The sequence below is a fragment of the Petaurus breviceps genome, unplaced genomic scaffold, assembly GCF_028583685.1.
Source record: "Petaurus breviceps papuanus isolate PSGF00001 unplaced genomic scaffold, PetGlider_PUasm1.0 90825, whole genome shotgun sequence".
NCBI lineage: Eukaryota > Metazoa > Chordata > Mammalia > Diprotodontia > Petauridae > Petaurus > Petaurus breviceps.
The window spans coordinates 15,421,841-15,443,405 of NW_027187353.1; the positions used below are offsets into that span (position 1 = coordinate 15,421,841).

Consider the following 21,565-nt stretch of genomic DNA (forward strand, 5'->3'; position numbering starts at 1 on the left):
TCAATTTCCTCTACCACAGAATGAGGGGGCTGGATCAGGTGGCCTCCTATCCATTCCTCCCAGCTCCAGATCCATGATGCAAGACATAAATTCCTTCAGAGAGGTAGCCAGCTAAGTGGTGCAGTAGTTAACACACTAGACCTGGAGGTAGGGAGACCTGAGTTCAAATCTGGCTACAGAGACTCACTAGCTGTATGACCCTGGGCAAGTCACTTAACCTTTGTCTGCCTCAGTTTCCGCAACTGTAAAATGGGGATAATAATAGTGCCTACTTCATAGGGTTGATGTGAGAATCAAATGGGAAACTTGTAAAGTGTTTTGTAAACTTAAATGTGCTATATAAATGCCAGTTACTACTACTACTACTACTACTACTACTACTACTACTACTGAGCAGACAGACAGAATGCAATCATCTGAAGTAGTATGCCATAAAGAAGCCTTACCATGTCATACAAATTGAGGTCGATGCATACTCTGGGAGTAGTGCCTACAAGGTGGGGGTGGGGAATCCAGACAAGGGCAAGGGCTCCACAGGAGACGGGAGACTTTTGATCAGTTTAATTCAATTTGACAAATATTTATAAAGTATTTCTAGGCATTCATGGAGCTGTGCTTGGTGGGGAGTAACATCAAAGCCTTCTAGACAGTCCCTGCCCTCAAAGCTCACCAATAATAGGGGATCATCCCTGCACATCAGTTTCTACATATATGTAAATCAATATGCCACAAGGTAGAATGTGAAAGGGGAGAGAAGAGATCTATATGGAGTTCTGTAAAACAAATCTATGATCATTTCATCCAGTGTCTGACCCAAATCCAGATCCCTGCTCTGCTTGCTTGAGGTACCTTGGGCAGGTGACTTACCTTTCCAAGCCTCAGTTTCCTTTGCTATTAAAGGAAGGGGGCAGGGTGGACTGAATGAGCTCTCAGGTCCTTCCACCTCTAATCTTATGTCCCCATGACCCTCCACCAGAGATGCCACCAGGGTAAGAGGCCTGGATGTGGCGTGGGAGGGATTCATGGCACCAGCAGTGTGAGAAGGAGGTGTTTGCTTTCCTCTCTATTCAAAATGCTAATGGGAAGCAGTTGGGGAAGGGGGTAGAGCACTCCCTTAGGGAGACAGCCTTGGGCCTGCCCTGGGAAGACCCACCTGGCACCGTCCACCTTCTCCCTCCATTGGCTGTGGCTCAGATCTCTTCTCTGTGGCAGAGAACTGTGGGGGTTGAGCAACATGTGTTCATTAGTCCTTTCTTCCCCATAGACTCAGAAAGCTCCTCACGGTCAATGTGGCATCCTAGCCATGGCACACCAGAGAGGAGCTTTCTAGTTGAAAACACATTTTTCCCCCAGACCTCCCACATAGTGGGAGACTGGCCTGGCTGAATCTGGACTGTTGCTCTAACAGAGGCCTGAATACTGGCCCCAGACCCATCCCAAGCAAGGCTGGCAATGATGGACCCCTCTGGAGATAAAAATACCAGAGGTACTACCCAGGTTGGCAATGGCTCCCAAGCCAGCAGCTCTTAGAGCCCAGCCCCTCCTCAGCCCCTCTGGATTCCTCACCACCACAAGCTATCTTATACAAGAACTCATTTTCTCTAGGCACAGAGGTCTCATTGGGACACAGAAGTCTTCGAAATAGTTGAAAATAAGGAAACACTCCTTCCTGAGCATAGCACAAAGCCCCCTAGACTTTACCCCATTTCATTTCTGGCCATCCTGGGGATAGAGGATGGTGTCCTCAGTTTCTACCTCTTGGGATGCTCAGAGAGGTCAGGGGAGTTGCCCAGGATCACACAGCCAGCCAGTGGAGGTCCATGAAAGTACAGCCTTCTTGAGAGAGTGCCCAGCTGGCAATGGCCCCTACACCGGTGGCTGTTTAAGTTGCCTTTTGTGTGGTAAGATGACCCAGCTGTTTTCTTGTTGAATTGAGTCTACAGACAGAGAGCCTGAAGGAGTTATGCCTAAGACCTCAGAAAGTCTGTCACCAAAGAAGTCTCAGTGACCTAGATCAGGCCAGGATTCACTTAACCCATTTCCCAGCTTGGACAAAGCTACACATTGAGACTGGAATGAAACAGCTCTCTCAACATAGAGCAAAGAGCCTCCTGGGTTCAAAACTGCAATGCATGGTGCCACCATCCCTGTGAGCCACGTCCAGGGGGTGCCAGGGGATCCTGGGAAGGTTGCAGACAATTCTGGGGTCAGGGAGGGGGTGGATCTTATGGCCTAGTTATTCTCGTTCCGTTGTTTCAGTCTTGTCTGACTCTCTGTAACCCCATTTTGGGGGGTTCTTAGCAAACATACTGGAGGGTTTTCTATTTCCTTCTCCAGATCATTTTACAGATGAGGTAACTGAGGCAGAGTTGAGTGACTTGCCCAGAGTCACAGAGCTAGTAAGTATGTGAGGCCAGTTTTGAACTCAGAAAGATGAGTCTTCTTGACCCCAGGCTTGGCACTATCCACAGTGCCATCTAGCTGCTACTACTCTGCCCTTACTCTTCAGTCCCAATAAAGCCAGACATCCTAGATATCTGGACATATGGCAGACCTCTCAGACTAATGGAAGAGACCTCAGAGGTCATCTGGCCCAGCCATTGCAGAACGAGAGCTCCCTCTACTTCTCCTGACTAGGAGTCACCCAGCCCCTGCACAATAACCTCCAATGAGGGGAACTTTTTTTGTCCATGGATGGCATTTCCAGGGTACATGGCCTTAGTTGGGCCTCTATTTTCCTCCCTCTTGATAAGGCTCCTCTCTCCCTTGGTACTGCTGGACAGACCAGGTCAGCAGAATGAGGGGTTTCAGGGAATCCTGGAGTCCTGCACAACAGGGAAAATCAGGTCCCATTGACAGAAAGGACCCATGTGCTCTCCTCCTCTGAACCCTTGGTGTTAGAAATAGGGGTTCCTGGGTCACCCAAGGACACTCAGGTAGATGTGAAGATTCTCGGGTAGACTTGAAAGCCTGTCTCCCCAATACAGGTAGGCAGACATATGGATACACTCCTTCTTATCTGAGGTCACACAATTTACAAAATCAGGATTCACACTCAGGTCCTTCATTGTACTCAGCATACAGTGGAAAGACTCCTAGATCTAGAGCCAGAAAGACTGTATGTAATGTCGTTAGTAATCTCACTTACTAATTCTGTGACTGTAGGCCAGTTCATCTCTCTGAGACTCAGTTTCCTTTTCTGTACAATGGGGAGAATAACAGCTGTAGGGCCTACTTGACAGAGCTCCATTGGAATGTCAGCAAAGAAAGAGCCTTAAGATGCTCTATAAATAAAGAAGGCCCTGTCCAAGGTGGACAGGAGACAGGAAGCCAAGCCGACACTTGGTCAGTACCCTTTGATAGGGATGGCCAAGGGGAGCGGATGAGACAAGCCTCCACGGCCAGCATTCTTTCTTTTGAACAGGAAGGAAAACCTGAGATTATTCGGGGCAGAGAAAAGGAGAGGCCAGTCAGGGAACAGAGCCCCTACACCATCTCCTTCACAGCAGGGCATTTTATTCCTTTTAGTGAGCGTACCATCCTCTCCCCCTCCCTTCTCCCCAGAATATGTCTCCTTTCCAGCTTGAAATGAGACTCCAGCAACTACACTGTCACCATGCCCTGTCTCTGTAACAGGTCAAGCTGACCTCCTCATCTGTCCTCAAGCCCCAGCCCTACTGGTCCTCTTTGTAATGACATGGTTTGATGTGGGAAATTCCTACCTCCTCATTTTCTCCCTAAACTTCATAACAACAACAGTAACAACAACAATGAGGCCAGGAATTAGACCTGCAATGTCCGAGATGAGAACACTCCCTCTACCAATGCACAGACTGGCATTATCTCTTGAATTTACCTTTTTAGACAGTTGCCTAAAACAATGGTGTCCAACTCAAACGGTGCCACTAATCATACATAAGAGTCCATTTCAGGTCACATATAGACTTAGAAAATCACCCATTCTATTGTATTTTTATAAACTATTTCCCAATTACATTTTAATCTTGTTGGGGCAGTACTCCTTGGGGCTACAAGACCTCTCCCCTAGAGCACTGACAAGCTAAATGACTTACCTAGAGTCACACGGCTGGTACATGCCAGAGGGGAGACTCCCAGGCTGACTGGGCACTACAGCTTTTCTTCTCTCTTATAATAAGATTTTGCTCTCGTTAATAACAATAATAATAGTTGAGATTAATATGACATTAAACATCCTTCGAGTTCCTTCCTTTTATAGAGAATGGTTCTCCCCTAAGGGGATGTGCAGGAGGAAGGACCCATTTGGAAATGAAGTTGGTATAAAGCAGATGAACTTAACAAAAATGTAATTAAATTTAAAGAGAACTGAAGAGACATATTTTTGGACACGGATGATGGGTGCACATATTTGTTGCAAGGGTTTGTTTTTCTTTTAAATTAAAGGGAGACAGCAGCGAGAGAAAGTAAATGAATATTAATTGAAAAAGAAACGCACTGGGTCAGAGTGTTCTGGGGAGATGGGGTGAGGCTGGGGAAATAACCTGGACTGCTTTGGGCTCTGCGTGGAAGGATGATTCCCTCTGTAACCTCGCTTTGGTTTTCCCCAGGTCAAAGCGCCCCATTCCCATCTCTACCTCAGCTCCCCGGATTGAGTCTCCAATGCCGGTGATTCCCCATCAGAAGGTATGTGACATTTGGCTTCGTGCCCCTTTCTTCCTCCTTCCCTCCTTCCTGCATCCAAGCCCTTGCCTCTGTCTTATCTATCTTCTGAGGATAAGGACCAGAGTCTAACAGGGCAAGAAAAAAGGGAAAAGGATGCTTGAGACACAAGTGAAGCAGAGGATGATGGATGACAGAATTTAGCCTGTTGGACCCTGAAGGAAAACGTAGGTGGTAGCTCTTTTAACCCCAAGAACAAACAAGTCTAAGCATTCACCCCCCAGACCCCAGATAAGCCAGGAAGGGCCCCACTGATGCCCACCCAGGGATCCCCAGGTGCCCCAGGCCCTGGTATCCTGAGTCAGGAGTAGAAAGAGGAGGCATTCTAAACTTCTATGAGAGGCTGGTAACAATGGGTTTAGACATGAGGAGATGAAGATGAGGTCAGAATGGGAAATGGGGCTTCTGGCTAGGCACAGAGCAGGGATCCTCCATGCCCCAGAGACTGACGATTTCCCAGTGGGATTCATAATGCCCTGAGCTGCCCCTCTTCACCTGATACAGTTGGGTTTCTGCCTGAACTGTAGAGAGGGGCTGAGGGCGTTCCCTCCCCACAGAGAAGAAGGGGCTCAGGTCCCCCTAGCCCTAAGAGGGCTTCGCCCCTCAGACCCTCAACTTCCTGGTTATGATGAGTGTTTTGGGGAAATGGGGATGCAGGCTGCTTGAGCAAGTAAGGCCTGAGGAGGTGGCACTAGCCCTGCCTCACCTACATTAGAGTGCTTCCTCTGTTCCTTATGTTGGCGTTTCAAATATTCAGGGTCTGGTTGGTGGAGAAAAGGGCCTAGAGGGGGGATTGGGAGGGGCCGGCACTCCAGCTCTCATGGGGGGGGGCAAGTTCCACCCTGGGAGATTGCTCACTGGGGAGTCTGTGTGGGTGGACCTGGCCCCTCTTCTGTTGTTACCCCTAAAGTGGAGCTTGGGAGAAGGGGGAGGCCACCCTGCAGAGGAGAGCTCTAAGGATGCTGAAGGTCTTTTGCACACGAGTAGTAAGTAAGCAAGGGCCGAGTCTGTCCCCTGTACTCTGGCCCCTTCTTCCCAATCAGTCAGGATTTCTAAGCTGGAAGGACCTTTGGTGGTCAAAGACTTCCGCCTGTTCATGTTGCAGATGAGGAGAATAAAGCCTAGAACCTGGGTCTGGTCAGAGCCTTCTCTGTTAAGCTGGTCCTTCTCCTGGCCAGGCAGAATTCTCCAGCACCCTTGGCCCCCAACCTCACTCCAATCTTAGCTTGACCATCTGTAAAATAAGGCAGATTGGGGGAGGCAGTGTGGTCAATTGGGCAGGACATTGGACTTGGAATGAGGAGATCTGAGTCTGAATCCTGGCTCAAGCTGAAGACCCTTAAGCAAGCAACTTGGTGTTGTGGACTAAGGACTGGATCTAATCAGGAAGACCTGGTTCAAATCCACTTCAGAGCTGGGACCCAGGACAAGTTACTTGGTCTCTCTTTGCCTCAGTTTCCCCATCTGTTAAATGATGAGGTTGGATTTGATGACCCCTAAGGTCCCTTCCACCTCTAAAACCAGGATTCTTTACTTCATTTCAATGGGCCTCAGTGTCTTCATAATTAAATGCACCTGTGGGACTAAATAATAATTCATATTTGTCTATTATTTAAAGTTTGCAAATGTTCCATCAAAACAACCTTGTAAAAGTATTATTGCCCGCATTGTTCAGAGAAGGAAACTGAGGCTCTGACAGTAACGACTTTGTCCTTGAGGACACACACTAAGTATTCCCGGTGGAATTCAAAGTCAGCTTTCAGGCCCACGGCTTCCCCCATTAGACCACCCTGCTGCTGGGTACTCTCAGAGGCTCCTTCTGGTTCTGGCACTCTGCAGTCAGAAGACCTCGAAGGCCCCCCAGTTCCAAAAGCAGAGATCTCCAACACTACAGTAGATGCCTGTAGCTCAGCCTCAGCAAAGGATGAAGAAACCTGGCCAGGGGAGCCGCGGGGCAGGATGGAAAGCCTGGGACGGGACTTTGAAATTCCTAGCCTTGAGTTCGCCTTGCAGATGGGGAAGGAGGCCCAAAGGCGCGGTTGGGGCGCCCTCTGCAGGCCACACCAAGCGGATCAGGCCCTGAAACCTGGGTTTTAAGAAGGGAAGGGCCAGAACGTGAGAACTTGTTGGCGTCTGGGCTTGGGTGCAGAGCCCAGCCTTAGCACTGGGGAGATAGCTCGAAGTTGGGGGCAGGAGGATTCTGGAGTGAGCCATTGAATTTCAGGTAGGTGTAAGTACTGAGTCACTGGTCCTTGTGGGAAGCACAGAAAGGGGAGCTTCCAACACGTGCAAAGAATGCCCCAGTCCACTCAGGGAATGCCAAAGAACTAGACCTAGAGTCAAAAGACCTGGGTTCGATTCCTGGTCTGTGTGACCCTGGACAAATCTCTTTACCTATCGAGTGTCAGTTTCCTCATCTGCAGAATGGGGCTAGTGACACCTACTTAACCCATAAAGGTGTTGTGAAGAATTGCTATGGAAATCTTAGGTTGTTGTGATTTCCTCCAAAGGACTTTATGTCAAAGTCATTGTCCTGGGGGCAGCAGTGGGCACTGTCTGGAAATGCTCTCCAAACTTTTTTTTTCTCAAAAAGCTCTCTGAAGAGGCTTGGGAGTCCTTGCCCTGAAAAAGCATGGGGGGGGAGGGGTCCCTTAAAACAACACCCTCCTTTCCCTAGGCTATTCCTGGGCTTCATCGGCATATTGCCATAGTTACCAGGTGCTTTCCCCCCAAACCACTAAATCACAGAAATTCTATCTAATCTATACTTGAACAGCAAAATTCCCTAAACACCTCCAACAAATGACCATCCAGCTTTCACTTGAATACCTTCAGTGACTGGGAGTTCATCTCTTCATGAGGTGACCCATTCCACCTTGGTACACTTGTACACTTCTAATTGTTAGGAATTTTTTTTTTTTTATGAATCAAACTGTTTTTTGGTCAGATCCCTTGGGTAAATGTTTTGCCCAGAATCACACAGATAGCAGTGATTGGAGCTAGGCTCTCTGCCCAGATGTCTAGACTTGAAGTTGAGCACTTAGTGAAAGCCAGGATAGCACCTCAATCAGTCACCAGTTCTGTACTGAACCCCTTCCCCATGGGAAAAAGACCCTCAGGGAGGCCCCCAGGAAGCCACCAGATTCTTTGGGGATTCCTACCTTCCTTGACAAAATGGCAAGCACCAGAAGACAATAGACTACCCTATATGGCCTTGGTTGAGTCACTTAGCCTCCATGGTTTTCAATGTCTTCATGGATTAAATGAGGGGATTGGATGATATGGCTTCTGAGAGCACTCCCAGATCTAGATCTAAGACCTTCTGGTCCCAAATGCTGATCTGTGGGGAGCTCCTTCAGAAGTGCAAAGGGGAGGAGCTGAGAGGAATCAAGTTAGCAAGCATTTATTAAGTGTGCACAGTGGATACGATGCCAAGACTGGACTCAGGAAGATCTGAGTTCAAATCCAGCCTCAGACTCAGTGTCATCAATGACAGTCTGATTGTGCATTCAGTAAAGCCATGAGTGGGCATAGACCTAAAACCCAAGAGAGTCTGGCCTTGAGGGCATCAGGGCACCTTTGGTAGGAACATGCCATAGGGTTATGGAGTGGAGATGGTGTTGGGAAAGGGGTACCATGGTAATGGGATGCAGGGGTTGGTGGCCTTGGGACAGGTGGTCTCTGCTGCAGAGTGGACCTTACAGGGATGGTGGTCTTTAGGGGTGCAAGTATGTTCAATCCCACCTCCATGTTGACCCCTTGGATCAAAAGTACATTTGCTAGTTACTCCTCTGCCTTATTCTGCCCTTATTCTTAAGCAGAAATTCCTTCCCTAGGTACCAGAGCTCAGAATTGCTCTCCTTGTTTGGTGGGGCCACAACTTCCCAAAGAGCCCTGGAGGGAAATTTTCCCTGGAAGCCTGACCTAGCTAGGGCCATCTAACCTGCTGCTGGCCTCTTGGTCTATGGAGCATGGCTGAAGAGTGCTTGGCAGCTGCATGAGAAATCCCAGCAAGTCCCGCCTTTGATACTTACTCCCTGTGTGACCTAAGACAAATCTCTTAATCTCCCTGGGCCTTGTTTTACTAATCTGTATAATGATAGTGTTGGGTTAATTGCCCTCTAAAGTCCCTTCTATAGCCAGATCTAGCTAGGATCACCAGGATGCTCCCACTATGGATAACCTACTCTCCAGCCTTAGTCCCCACCCTTGCATCCTCAGGCACGGGCTTAGCTGCATTTGATTTTTCCAGAAGTGTTTCCTTGCTTCTTTATTCAGCTTTTAGAGGATGTGAGGAGATACCCCAATTACCAGCCTGGGGGGCTGGAGACAGGCAACATTCCACAAACAACTTTTCTGTTCCAGGTTCTGCCTTGCTAAGCGGATAAAATGGGGAAGCCTGAGGAAAGGGGTTTTATCACCAAGGATGTGAGGGCAGTTGGGAAATACCACTATCCCTTATGTTACAGATGGCCACATTCATAATGGAGGAATGCTTGTGTCTCTCTGATGACTCTTTTTTCTTTGCCCCCTCCCTCTGCCCCTGCCCCCTTGCATGGTGGCTCCCTTGCTCCAGGACCCTGCTTCGGAGATGAATGGCAACTTGGCAGCTTTAAGCTCTATTCCCAGCTCCAAGGTGGTCCCTTCCACTCCAGGGGTGACCAATGGAACAGGCCTAGGGACCCTCAGCACCCAGGAGGTCCGTCAGACCTTTAGTTCCTCCTCCCAGGCCACCATCATCTCCTCCCACATGGTGACCTCAGAGCCTTCACCTCCAAGAGGGAGCCAAGGGTCGAAAGCAAATCCAGAGGCGACCTCTGACAGTCTGAGCCCCAAGGTGCAAGTGGGCTCTGGGCAACAAAGACAGTATAACAACCCCATTGGCCTGTACTCGGCAGAAACGCTGAGGGAGATGGCTGAGATGTATCAGCTCAGCCTCAGAGGGAAGGCTCCGGGTACAGAACCTCCAAGAGGGTAGGTACTCTCCTCTCCACCTATTCAGTGACACCACAAGCCACATCACTGCTTAACCCTAACCCACAAGGGAACTCTGGGTCCTTGGTGCTCTGGTTAGGTCCTGCTGTGTTGACTTTGAGAGGCAAATGCTTTTGAATCCATCCAGCCAATGGTGTTCAAGTCAAACCAAGTGAAGAGGCATTTACCAGTGCCTACTACCAGAGTGGCATAGTGAATAGAGGGCTAATCTTGGAATCAGGAGGGCCTGGATTCAAGTCCTGCCTTTCAGAGATACTAGCTGTGTGACCATGGCCATGTCCCTTACCTTCTCCATGTCCCCATACAGCTCTACATTATAGATGAATTGCTGCATCAGTAATTCCCATTACTGATAAAACCTGATTCCTCTGACACATGCTGACTATGTGACCTTAGATAAGTCACTTACTCCAAGTGCTCTAGGCCAGAGGCGTCAAATGTGTGACCAAGTCGAACCAGATTAAAATGTAATTGGAAAATGTTTAACACGATAAACAGAAATACAATACAACATAGATGATTTAGCTTGTGGTTTTCTAAGGCAACACAGGCAGCCCAGACATCCTTTTCTATTTCAGTTTGCCATCTCTGCTTTAGGCAAGTTCCAAAGTTTGTAAGTTGTAGAGATGATGCTGCTGACCTTCTCTGGCAGGGGGCACTTCCTCATCTGGGGAAATTCCCAGGCCTAATCTCTACCCTATCTATTGTATATACCAGCTGGACAAGTGCTCCAGACAACTCCACTTGCATTGGTAGAGAGAGCTAATCACTGAGAACTCCCTAGACCAATGCCTAATTAAAATGTTTTTTTTAAAAGAGAGAGTACCCCTCTAAAGAAAAAAAGTATATAGGGGCGGCCAGGTGGCTCAGCGAGTAAGAGTACCGGCTCCAGTGTTGGGATCAACCTGGAGATCAGACACTCAGCACCACACCCAGAAATAACTGGCCGTGTAACCTTGAGCAAGTTACTTAACCCCAATTGCTTAAAAATTAAAAAAAAAAAAAGTATAATCCAAAAGAGTAAACAAAAGAGTAAACCAAGCCAACTCAAGCAAGAGTTCATGAGGACAGTTAGGATGGAACTCTCAGCCTAACCATGGTCCAAAGCAAAGTCAGCCCAGAGAAGGTCAAAAGAAACTGTTGTGAAGGGAGCTACCCTGGGCATCAGTGAAAGGAGTCATCTAAGGCTCTGCCTGGACCCAGAATAGCTCAGCTTAGTGGTAGGGATAGCTACCCCAGCTCCTTGATCTGCTGCAGCAGGCAATGCTGTAGGCCCTCAGTGTATTAGCAAAAGAGGGTGAAGAAGGGAGGAAGACACTTCAGGTTGGGGAAATGTCACAAGTCAAAACAGACAGCAGCATGAATATGACATATGTAGGGAACTATGCAAAGAGTGACCTGGATAGAGTGCAGGGCTCCTGTGGGGTGCTGTGGGACATAAACCCAGAAAGGGGAGTTGGGGCTAAATTTTGGAAGGCCTTGGATGATAGGCAAAGGACTTCTGACTCAACCTGACAAATCATCCCTTTTTCTAAAAGCAACAGATTTGACCAAAGAGGTGGTGAAATACCAGCGTATATTGAAGAGAAAGGCTCACATATCCTTAAACCAGAAAGGGGAAACATGGTGGGCAATGTCTGGAGGAGAGGCAGCATGGGATAGTGGCTAGGTGGCTGGACTTAGAATGAGGAAAACCGGAGTTCAAAACCCTGGGCAAGGCATCTAGCCTCTCGAGGCCGCAACTTCCGCATGTGTAAAATGAGGGGCCTGGACTCGATGGTTTCCAAGGTCTCCTCAAACTCCGAATCTATAATCCTACAAGGGAGAAATGAGTCATATCGTACTAGGATTAAACTAGAGTCCACCTGGCCAGAAGGAAGAATTAGATAATGATTTGGGGCTTCGGTTATTTGAATATTGACTCCTGTTTTTCCTCTGCCAGAAGACTCCCAAAGGTCTAAGTGCTCTCTTAACTGAGAAGGCTTTCTTCTCCTGCTGGGAATAGGGCTAGAGTAGTCTGGCCTAGTCAGTCAGTCAACCAGCCAGTCAACAGGTTCTCTATGTGCCAAGTCTACAAAGACATGCAAAAACATGATGCTGAGCTTAGGCCTTGGTGTTTGGATCATATTTCTTTTAGGTCTTTCAGCTTCTAGAGAGGAGCTGAAGAGAGGAGAGCAAAGTAGTAAGCTTGAGAAATGAGATTTGAACACAGAGCCTGTACTTTTTCCAGTGAAATTAATTTGCAATCAGGGATTGTTTCATTCTTTGTAACTCTGGCCTCGGCCAGAGGGGTGAACTGAGAGAAAGGATGAGAAGCTGTGGTGCCCACAGAGCTGACCCAGGTCTGGTGGATTACTGAGGGACCTTCTTTTCCTCTCTAGGGATTGGCTGGTTGGGTGGTGCTTAAGGAAACATTAGTGCCAGATTTTCTGTGGCTGTTGGTCCAAGGGTGTGGGCAAAGGGTTTTTGGTGTGCAAATTTGGGGGTTTATCTATACTGTGGGGTTGGATTACTCTGATATTTGAACATGATGGAACATTACATGGTATTCACCGCTTTAAAATTCTTTCTTTTGTGGAAGGACCAAATAACAGAGCAAATAATTACCAGGGAATGGTGGCAGCCTCCCTCCCCACAAATCCCTCCAAAGACACATTCACACATTCACCATGGGTGTCTGGTGGGGCCCTAGGGATGGGAGAATGACAAGCCAACAAGGCCAGGTGGACAAGTGGGGGTAGACTGTGACGATAGAGTGTGAGATTCTTGTAAGGAGGGATTATTTCATTTATTGCATGTGTAACCCCAGTCCTAGAATATAGTAGGTGCCTAATAACAGCTCATTCAATGATTGGTTATTGGGAACGGGTGATCTCTTGGGGTAGAAAATTCATTTGGGGGCCATGAGAGAGCTCATTCTCCAGGTTTAGGTGGGATCCATTCATCAGCCAACAAGCATTTATTAAATGCCAGCTCTGGACCAGGCACTGTGCTAGGCAATGAAGATATAAGTAACAAATAAAACATTTCCAGCTCACAAGTTGCTCACAATGGGAAAAGCACCATCTTTGGAGTCAGAGGTTAAGGGATTGTGACCAACTGGTGATGCAGTCTGACCTGTGTGCCCCTGGGCAAGACTTTTACCCTTCCTAGGCTTCAGTATTAATAACTATTTCTCATTTCTATGGTTATGGAATCCTGCAGGTGGCTAAGAAAATGGTATAAATGTGTTAGCTCTGATCTAGCCTTGAGTTTGACTCTGGTGACTTGGGTGCGAGGTGGTAGGAACAGCAGGGTGTCCTCTCCAATGCTCCAGGGACCTGCTTGACTGTTTCAGGGGGAGAGGGGCAGAGGAGGGGAGCCCAATGTGCAGACAGAGGCTCTAGCCGTGGGGAAGGGGCTTCATCACCAGATGGAGGCCAGAGTGCTGACCAAATGTTTCCTGGATCAGATGCTCCATGCCCAGCACATGCCTAAAATGGAAAAGGGGCCATAGCTCCTTCCTAAAATATCTCAGCTTGAAGATATTTTTGGTCTCATCCAGGGTTCAGAGGGCAGATGGAATTTTCTTGACTCGGAGTGTCTGGGGACATATTAGGGGATTAGTGCCAGGGAGGAGATAGAACCATGGGGTTCAGCTCCCTGGTGATGGAATATCAAACAGAGCCGCCAGTGTGATATCAGTACCTGGGCCTAGGAAACTGGGTGGGACTGTGATTATCAGTCACATTCCAAGCAGCAGGATGGGCAGAGAGCCTTGTCAGGCAGGGCTGGCTCCCCACACACAAGGGTCCCAGGCCTCAGCAAATCTAGAGAGGCACCAGTGCTTCTCATGACAGCCCCTTCTTGGCCATTCTTCATCTCTTCCCCCCTCCATGTTGCTCCCCCTTCTTAGTTCTTGCTAAATTAATTGATCCTGAGATGATGGAGTGACAGCCCTCCCAGGGAGATCTGAACCATGAAAAAGGAGTCCAGAATGGACAGTAATGCATAATGAAGGACAAATCAAAGAAGGCGGCGGTGATCTAGTGGAAAGGGCTTGTGTCCCCTCTTGGGACCTCAGCTTTCTCGTTTGTAAAACAGGAGGCAGTGTGGTGCAGTAGAAAGGCTTTTGAATTAGAGGTTCTGGGTTCAAATATTGCCTGTGATGCTTTCTACCTTTGCTCCCCTGGGCCTCATTGTCCTCTCCTGTAAAACGAAAGAGTTAAACACAGTGGCCTCTGGGGGCCCTTCCAGCTCCAGATCTGGGAGCCTTTGGTCTTTGATCTACGTTGACAGGTAGTGAGCTTCACATTGCTAATAGAACTCACCAAGAGTCTCTTTAGACTATTCTGGAAGGGCTTGGACTAGATGACCTCGGCCTGAGGAGCTGATCCCCCCACCCCTCCCCACTCTGTGATTCTAATTTAAGTAACAGGGACATGTGGATGAAGGAGATATTTTCAGACAATCTCCAGATTGTACCATGGACCTGCTCTGCTCTGACTAGGACCTGCTGCCCTCTTCAGCCAAGTCTCTCCCTCCATCTTTCTCTGTCTGTCTCTCTGTCTCTCTCTGTCTCTCTTTCTCCCTTTGTCCCCATTGCCAAGATAGTAAAGCATGAAATTTCCATGGAGTCTAGACAGGGGAGACCTTCTAATCCCACCCCACCCCCAGCCCTCTCTAGCTTTAAGCTTCATCCCCATTCTTTCACCCTTCCAGCCAAAGCCATTTGTAGACATGAAGGACATGTCTTCTGTGTGATCCTACAGTCACAATGTCTTTGGGCCTCTTCAGGTGAAAAGGTAGGACCAGAGGATCTCCAAGGTCCTTCTGGCTCTCAGGCCTTTCAGTCTAGAAAGCTCCTTCCAGGTCAGAGAGAGGGGCTTCACCTGCTACGTGATCTCAGGTGGCAGAGTAGGAGAAGGGGAGGGAGCCAAGCTTACCTGAGCAGACACCAAATCCCCAAGGGCCCTTCACACTCGATGCATCCCTTGCGTTTCCTGGGGAACTTGTGTTCAGTGTCTTTTGTTTTGAATTAACTCATCCTCTGGGTGTTTGATTTTCAAAGAGTCAGCTCTCCAGCTGGAATCTCAAACTATGGTTCTAAGTGGGTCTGGCCCTGCAGAGGTCTCGAACCCGAGGTGGAGGGAGGGGAAGCCAGACGAGGTGAGACAGCTCTTGGGGCATTGGTGGTCCACTTGGCTAGGGGCCAACCACATTCATTGGCCTAGAGGCCTCTAAATCTGGGGGTGAGGTTAGTGAGGTGGAAAGAGGGTGCTGGGGTGACCTTGCCCAGTCCTACCGTGCTCCCAGCCGAGGAAAGACAGTGATGCTGGGAGGGAGTGGGGGGCGGGATTCCTCCAGGGTGCAGGAAGGGACCAAGAAGCCCACTGTATGGTCACTTCCAATTTTAACTCATTATCTTGCTAAACAGTCCTAGGCTCAGCTGTTTCTACCTTCTAATTGAATGTGGGTACTGTCAACACCCTCTAAATGCCACCTTGGTGCTTTAGGGAAAGGCCTAGTTATCCTTGCCCTAGTTAGGGTCCTGGACCTGGGTTCAAATTCCACCTCTTATCAGCCCTATGACTAAAGCCTAGTAGCTCAACCTCTCAGAAACTCAGTTTCCTCACCTATAAAATGGGCCTCATATCTGTCATACCAGCCTCCCAGACTTTTTAAGAAAAAACATCCGATGAGATAAGGTCTATAAAGTGTGATGTAAACTAAATGCTATAGAAACATGAGTGGTCAATAGCTCCCAAGCCTTCCTCTGGGATCCTCCCTAGGAGCTTAGGTTGGGGAAACTCCCTGCTTGGAATGTCTCTGCAAGGACCTTCTCAAGGTATTAAAGGTGTGAGGATGGGGGTAAAGGCGGGGTATTTGATCTATCTAGAGAGATGTTAAAGGGACCAAGCATATATTCCTTCTCCTCACCTCATGGCCCGGGGCCCAGTGGTCACCTATGACAGCTGGTCTAGGTTGTTCCAACCCCCCACTAGCCACATTCCCCTCTCCCCAATCCCACCTCAGACTTATTGATCCTCCACTGGCCAGTGGACTGAGGGACGGGGCCTTCTCGAGGGATAAGGGGGGCTGGATTGGTTGAAGATGGAGAACTGAAGACTGTCATCACACGTCACAATGTCTCCAGCCCCTAGGCCAAGTTTCCACCAAGACTCAGCAATAAAACCTGAGGGCCCAGTATGAGCCAGGGCCCAGAATCAAGTTTGGGGTTTCTGGATTCCATCTCCATCGCAGCCATCATCCCACAATTACCTCAGACCTTTCTCTGACTTCTCTGTTCCTTCTGTCCGCTCTTTTCCACAGGTTATAGCCAACTCTCCTGCCAAGTTAGTATTGAATTGAAGTGTGTATATGAAAGCATGTGTACGTGTGGATCTGTGCACGTGAAAGCATAGGGACGTACGTGGGTGGTGTTTGCATGTCTCTATGTGACAGAATTGTACAAGAATCTGTACAGGTGTGAGCAAACATGCATTAGGTCTAGATGTGTTTGTGTAACTGTGTGTGTAGTGCATACACAGTACAGGTACACAAACACGTGTATATGTGTCCTCACATGGAAAGGTGCCTGTCCATGTGCACACATATGCCATCAACACCCATCTGTATGCTCACGTACATACATATTCTCAATGACCATCTCTAGACACCACATTAAACTCACATAGACATATATACACCACACAAGTAGACATGTCCATGTACACATGATCTACACTGAAGGCATTCATAGGCTCTCATGCATATACACACACCATATACTCTTTACACACAGGCATATATGCCTTCATACACACACACACATTCCTATTTGCTCTCCTGTATACACAGGCACATATCCTTATACATGTGTGAATAGGTTTCTACATGTGCCAAGAAAGGTCTGGGTTACAGTGATCTGTGTGTGGTAGGAGGGTGGTTTGCATGGGACTGTGTTTCCTGCTGTGTTTCTGCCATGCCTGGCTGGCTTCAGGAGTGGGCTGCTGTCCATATCACTGACCATGTCATTGGCTCTCTCTGTTGGGTCCCTATCCCTTCCCCTTCCCCCAACCAAAGGAGCTCCATCTTCCCTTAGTCCCTCACTTAAATTTCTTCTTCTCAGTCAGGCCTTCTTCCTTCTTCTGGCTTCTTGAAGTCAGACCAGCTCACATTCCAGAAATCTCAACCTTCTCATGGATTCTTGGCCAAGTTGCACTGCATGTACCCGAATGTTTCTCTCCCGCAAAGTCGGCTATCCCCAGGCACATGGCCTTCAAACATGAGGGTCTGAGTACCTGGGGGAAGCTCCAGGCACAAGCCATCCTTATGGAGCACATGACTTATCCCAGGGAACCACACTGAGGTCTTCGGGAGAGTAAAAGCCAGGGAGATCTGGCCTTTGGGAAAGTGGGGCTGGACAAAGCTGCTTGCTGCCTGCTACATGGATAGGGGCTTTGCTCTGATCTGCACAGAGGGTCCCTGCCAGAGAAACAAGAAGGATCCCTTGAAGGAGCCAAGAGAAACACAGCAACCCCCCCTGAAGTCCATGACTGAACTAGTGCCCCTTCAAGAGCCTCTCAGATGGCAGAGAATGCTGAGCAATGAAAGATCAGAGCCACTCTCACCCCCATTTCTCCAGCGCAGGGCATGGCAGGGATGCTCTCTGCTTCTGGGCCTTGGATGGCATGGATTGGGTTGAGTCTGTCTGCTCTTCTGTCTGTCTGTCTCCACACAAGTGGTCCTTGTTCTTGTTCTCATCCTGTCCCGCCCCTGATGCCAGATCTGTGCAAAGTGAGATATCTGACAGAGCCCCACAGGCATAGGAACCCTATAGACTCCCACAGCCTCCCTGGGCTTATTCAGTTCCTTCTAGGACAATGAGGGAGGCCCTTGGGAGTTGGTGACATTCCAGGCTTCCTTCCACTGGAATAAAGCGAAGAAGACCTGTCTGTAGCAGCCAAGACAGTCACCTTTTTCCTAGGCAAGTCCAACCCCAAGGTAGAGTCAATCCAATTCAATTCAATACACAAACATATATTAAATGCCTACTGTGTACCAGGTACCCTGGCAGGAGCTGGGCATACATTTTGTAAAGATGGCCTCTCTCCACTGGTGAGAAGTTGGGCAGACTCTCCCCTCCCCCCTTCGCCAGTCTGACCCTGTTCCATGATCAGGCCTAGTTGGCTGAGCCTTCACCCTTAGCCCCGGTGCCTTTGCTTTGTAAGATATCTCTCACCAGCTGGCTCATTACCCTTTCTTTGATTTTCTGTCTAATGCTAGATCCTCTGTCCCTCCTTGTCTTCTTATCTCCTCCTCCTTTCCTTCTTTGCCTCCTGTTCTCTGCCTACCCTCTCCCCCCTTTGTCACTCCCTACCCCCACGTTCTCTCCTCCCTTCTCCTCCCCCCAGTGCGGAGTACCAGGAACGCTTCAATCCCAATGCCCTGAAGGACTCTGCCCTGTCGACCCACAAGCCCATCGAGGTGAAGGGGCTTGGGGGCAAGGCCACCATCATCCATGCCCAGTACAACACGCCCATCAGCATGTACTCACAGGATGCCATCATGGATGCCATCGCTGGCCAGGCCCAAGCTCAGGGCAGCGAGTTCAGCGGGTAAGACCCTGACCCCCACTGTGCCTGTGCTTGTGCCTGTCCCCTTTCCTGGCCTGACGTGCTCCTACTGTAGCCTTCGCCTGGAACAGGTCTCGGAAGACCTTGTGCCTGAAGAGCACTGGAGGATCATAGCCCTAGAACTAGAAGGGCCCTCAAAGGCCTCGTACCATTTTACAGATGAGGAAACTGAGGCCCAGGAAGGTTGTCATTTGAGCAAGGTCATATCTGTTTGTAGTAAAGTCAGGGGGAGCTACAGAAGTCACTCCCAGAAAATATGCCTGGCAAAGGGGACACAGAAAGGGATGCAAGTGGATCATCACAATATACTTAAAATACAGAACAACAGCAGAGGCCAGATTAAAGGGACATGACCAGGTGACCAGTTATGAGCCCAAATACCACTGGGGCAAATATTATCGTGGCCTCTTTATTCATGCCAGAAACAGCATCTTCCTACAGAGCCAGTGATCACCAGTGGGACCTATTCACGAGACTATCTTCTGACAGATGGCCCCTTCCAATGTCTTCCTGTCCAGAAAGGGCAAACTAAGCACCATTTGGTCAGGGTGAGCTTGTGTCCTTTGTGTATGGCAATCAGGACAAGAATGATTATGTGTCTCAGAATCACCTAGTAATATTTGCTCTTGACCTCGGGCCCCCTTCTCCTTTGTCTTCTATTTAAGAGTTCTATCTGAAAGCCCCCCTTTAGTCCCTGGGGCCTTTGCTAGGCTGGGAGCCGAGAATTCCTTAGTCTCCTCACATGACTTCCTGGCTCTGCCCTCTTCCCATTGGGCCCCATGGCCATCGAGAATAAATCTGTTTTTTCTCTGCACGTTTTGGTAGTATGTGTCAGTAGAGAGGAGATAAAAAGAGGATGAGACAAGGGGAGAAGATGAACAGTAAGCCTTCCTAGGAATCTCTTGGGGTCACTGGGCTGTCTTATCATTCACAACTTTTCATAGTCTTTGGGTTTTCTCTAGGTGGATTGTTGAAAAACTCCAGGGAAGACCATCTTAGAAAGCAAAGGAAAAACCTCTTGGTTTCCTGCTAACAGGGAAAGGGAATATATTTGGGGTACCCCCATTGTAGCTCACAATTTGATTAGTCTCAGTCTCAAATCCCTAAGAGGCAAGACCAGCTTGTTAGGCTGTTGTTTTCTGAATGTTTTCTCAGAGAAGGACAAATCCCCATAGATTTTTAATTTGGAGGAGAGGGTGGGAATGGAGGGAGAGAGGACAAACTCCCAGGACCAGAGCTAGACCATCTCAGAGGCCTTGTGGAGAAGCCTCCATGCACTGTGGGACTTGGGAGCTGCCTAAGCAGTTTTCTCCCTCCTTTTCTTATTTACTCTGATTTTTTACACACATGAGATGGAAAGTAACCTACTGCTTCATTTCTCTACTTCATCAGGCTACAATCAAGAGTAGAAAGGCAACTCTGAAAACAGAGTACATAGCAGGGGTTTTCTGCTATGAAAGGATTCCTTCTTTGTGCAGGACTGATCCCCCCAAGTGGCAATCTGTCTTGAAGAGAAGGCTTAACACCAGTGGGTTGGTGGTACAACAATTGTTGGTGCAACAAAGGAGAAAGTATGGAACAGAATAACATCAAAAACCTCTCTTGCTGCCTCGCCCCATTTTCAAGGGACCCAGAGAATGAACTCTGCATTCTTTCATCGCTTTTTTATCCAACCACCCAAAAGTTGATTAGTGTGTAAATTTTCAAAATTGGACAATTACCCATTTTGGGGCAGGAGGGTTATGCCGCTGTATCCTTACAAATCAAGAGAGAACATTTTAAAATGTGGGTTCCAAAGTCTTTGAATTCAAAAACAGTGTGGGCTAGGGGACAGCCAAAAAACAAACCGTTTCTTCACCTCTCTTCCCTGTCCCCAACCACCATTATCCAGGATACTTTATGCGTTTACCAACCCCTATAAATATATATACATACACACACACACGTGTGTGAGTGTGTGTGTGTGTGTGTGTGTGTGCGCGCGCGCGCGCACGTGTGTGTGTGTGAGTAAAGCTGGCCTGGATATGTCTATGGGAGGGGGAGCAGAAGAAATATCTGGTAGCTTTGCAGGAGTCCAACTTCCATAGCAGAAAGCTTGGACCTAATTGAGGGAATCACAGAGTCATTGATTTAGAACTGGAAGGGTCCTCAGGGGATCATCCAATCCAAACCACCAACTTATTTCACAGCATGGGAAACTGAGGCAATGAGAGATTAAGTGGCTTGCCCAGGTGACACAGATGACAAGGGCCAGGTCCAGGGCCAAGACAGAAACTTTGATCTCTAACTCCATGTCTTTCCCTCTTTGGGCTGTATCCCAGAATGCAGAGCTTGCCCCTTGAACTTGACAACACCTCTATTAAACCACAAATGGGCACTAACAACTCCCTTCTTTCTATTAAGCTTTCCCTCCCTTTCTCAGCCTCAGGGCTTGTTCCAAAGAAAAGATGGTAAAAGTCTTGGTCAATTCAAGTCAACAAACAATTATTAAGTGTGTCGTATGTTCAGGGCACTACAATACCTCATGCCTCCCTTTCAACATCATCCTTCTAGAGTTAATATTCTGCTCCCAGTGAGAAAAGGCATTCATAGGAGGCTTTACAATTTACAAAGTGATTTCTATCCATTGCCTTATTGGATCCTCTCAATATTTTTTTTTTGAGGGGAGAAGGCAAGGGAATTGGGGTTAAGTGACTTGCCCAAGGTCACACAGCTAGTTAAGGGTCAAGTGTCTGAGACTGTATTTGAACTCAGGTCCTCCTGGCTCCAGGGCCAGTGCTCTATTCACTGTGCCGCCTAGCTGCCCCACCTCTCAATGTTTTGAGGTAGGTACTGCCCCATTTTATAGATGAAGAACCCGTGGGTGAGAGGTAAAGCAATACAACAGTAACTCACACTTGGAGAGTACACTCACAACCCTGCGAGGTAGGTGGGACAGGTACTGTTATTCTCATTTTTTTTTTAAAGCAATCGGGGTTAAGTAACTTGCTCAAGGTTACACGGCCAGGTGTTTCTGGGTGGGTGCTAAGTGTCTGAGCCCGGATTCGATCTCCAGGTCATCCCGACACTGGAGCCGGTGCTCTTACTCGCTGAGCCACCTGACTACCCCTGTTATTCTCATTTTTAAAAATGAGAAAATAAAGCGCTAATAAAAGCAAAGTGATGCAACAAAAGTTCACTTTTCTACGACCCTTTAAGGTTTGCAAAACATTTTTCACAAGCAGTGGAACTAAAAAGTAGATACTTTGGATATT

At 48.3% G+C, this 21,565-nt stretch overlaps 1 protein-coding gene across 10 annotated transcripts in view; it reads left to right on the forward strand.

Annotated features, from left to right (window-relative positions):
- The window catches only part of LDB3 (LIM domain binding 3), a 112,525-nt gene that overhangs the window by 35,711 nt on the left and 55,249 nt on the right, over window positions 1-21,565 (forward strand). For 5 of the 10 annotated variants that reach the window (XM_069071365.1, XM_069071367.1, XM_069071366.1 and 2 more), the window contains exons 4-6: window positions 4,587-4,662; window positions 16,006-16,028; window positions 18,090-18,293. In XM_069071365.1, the coding sequence (XP_068927466.1) occupies window positions 4,587-4,662; window positions 16,006-16,028; window positions 18,090-18,293 (303 nt within the window). Of the gene's footprint in view, window positions 1-4,586; window positions 4,663-9,274; window positions 9,673-16,005; window positions 16,029-18,089; window positions 18,294-21,565 lie in introns of all 10 variants that reach the window. The other 5 variants (XM_069071362.1, XM_069071364.1, XM_069071370.1 and 2 more) reach the window with 2 other exon arrangements.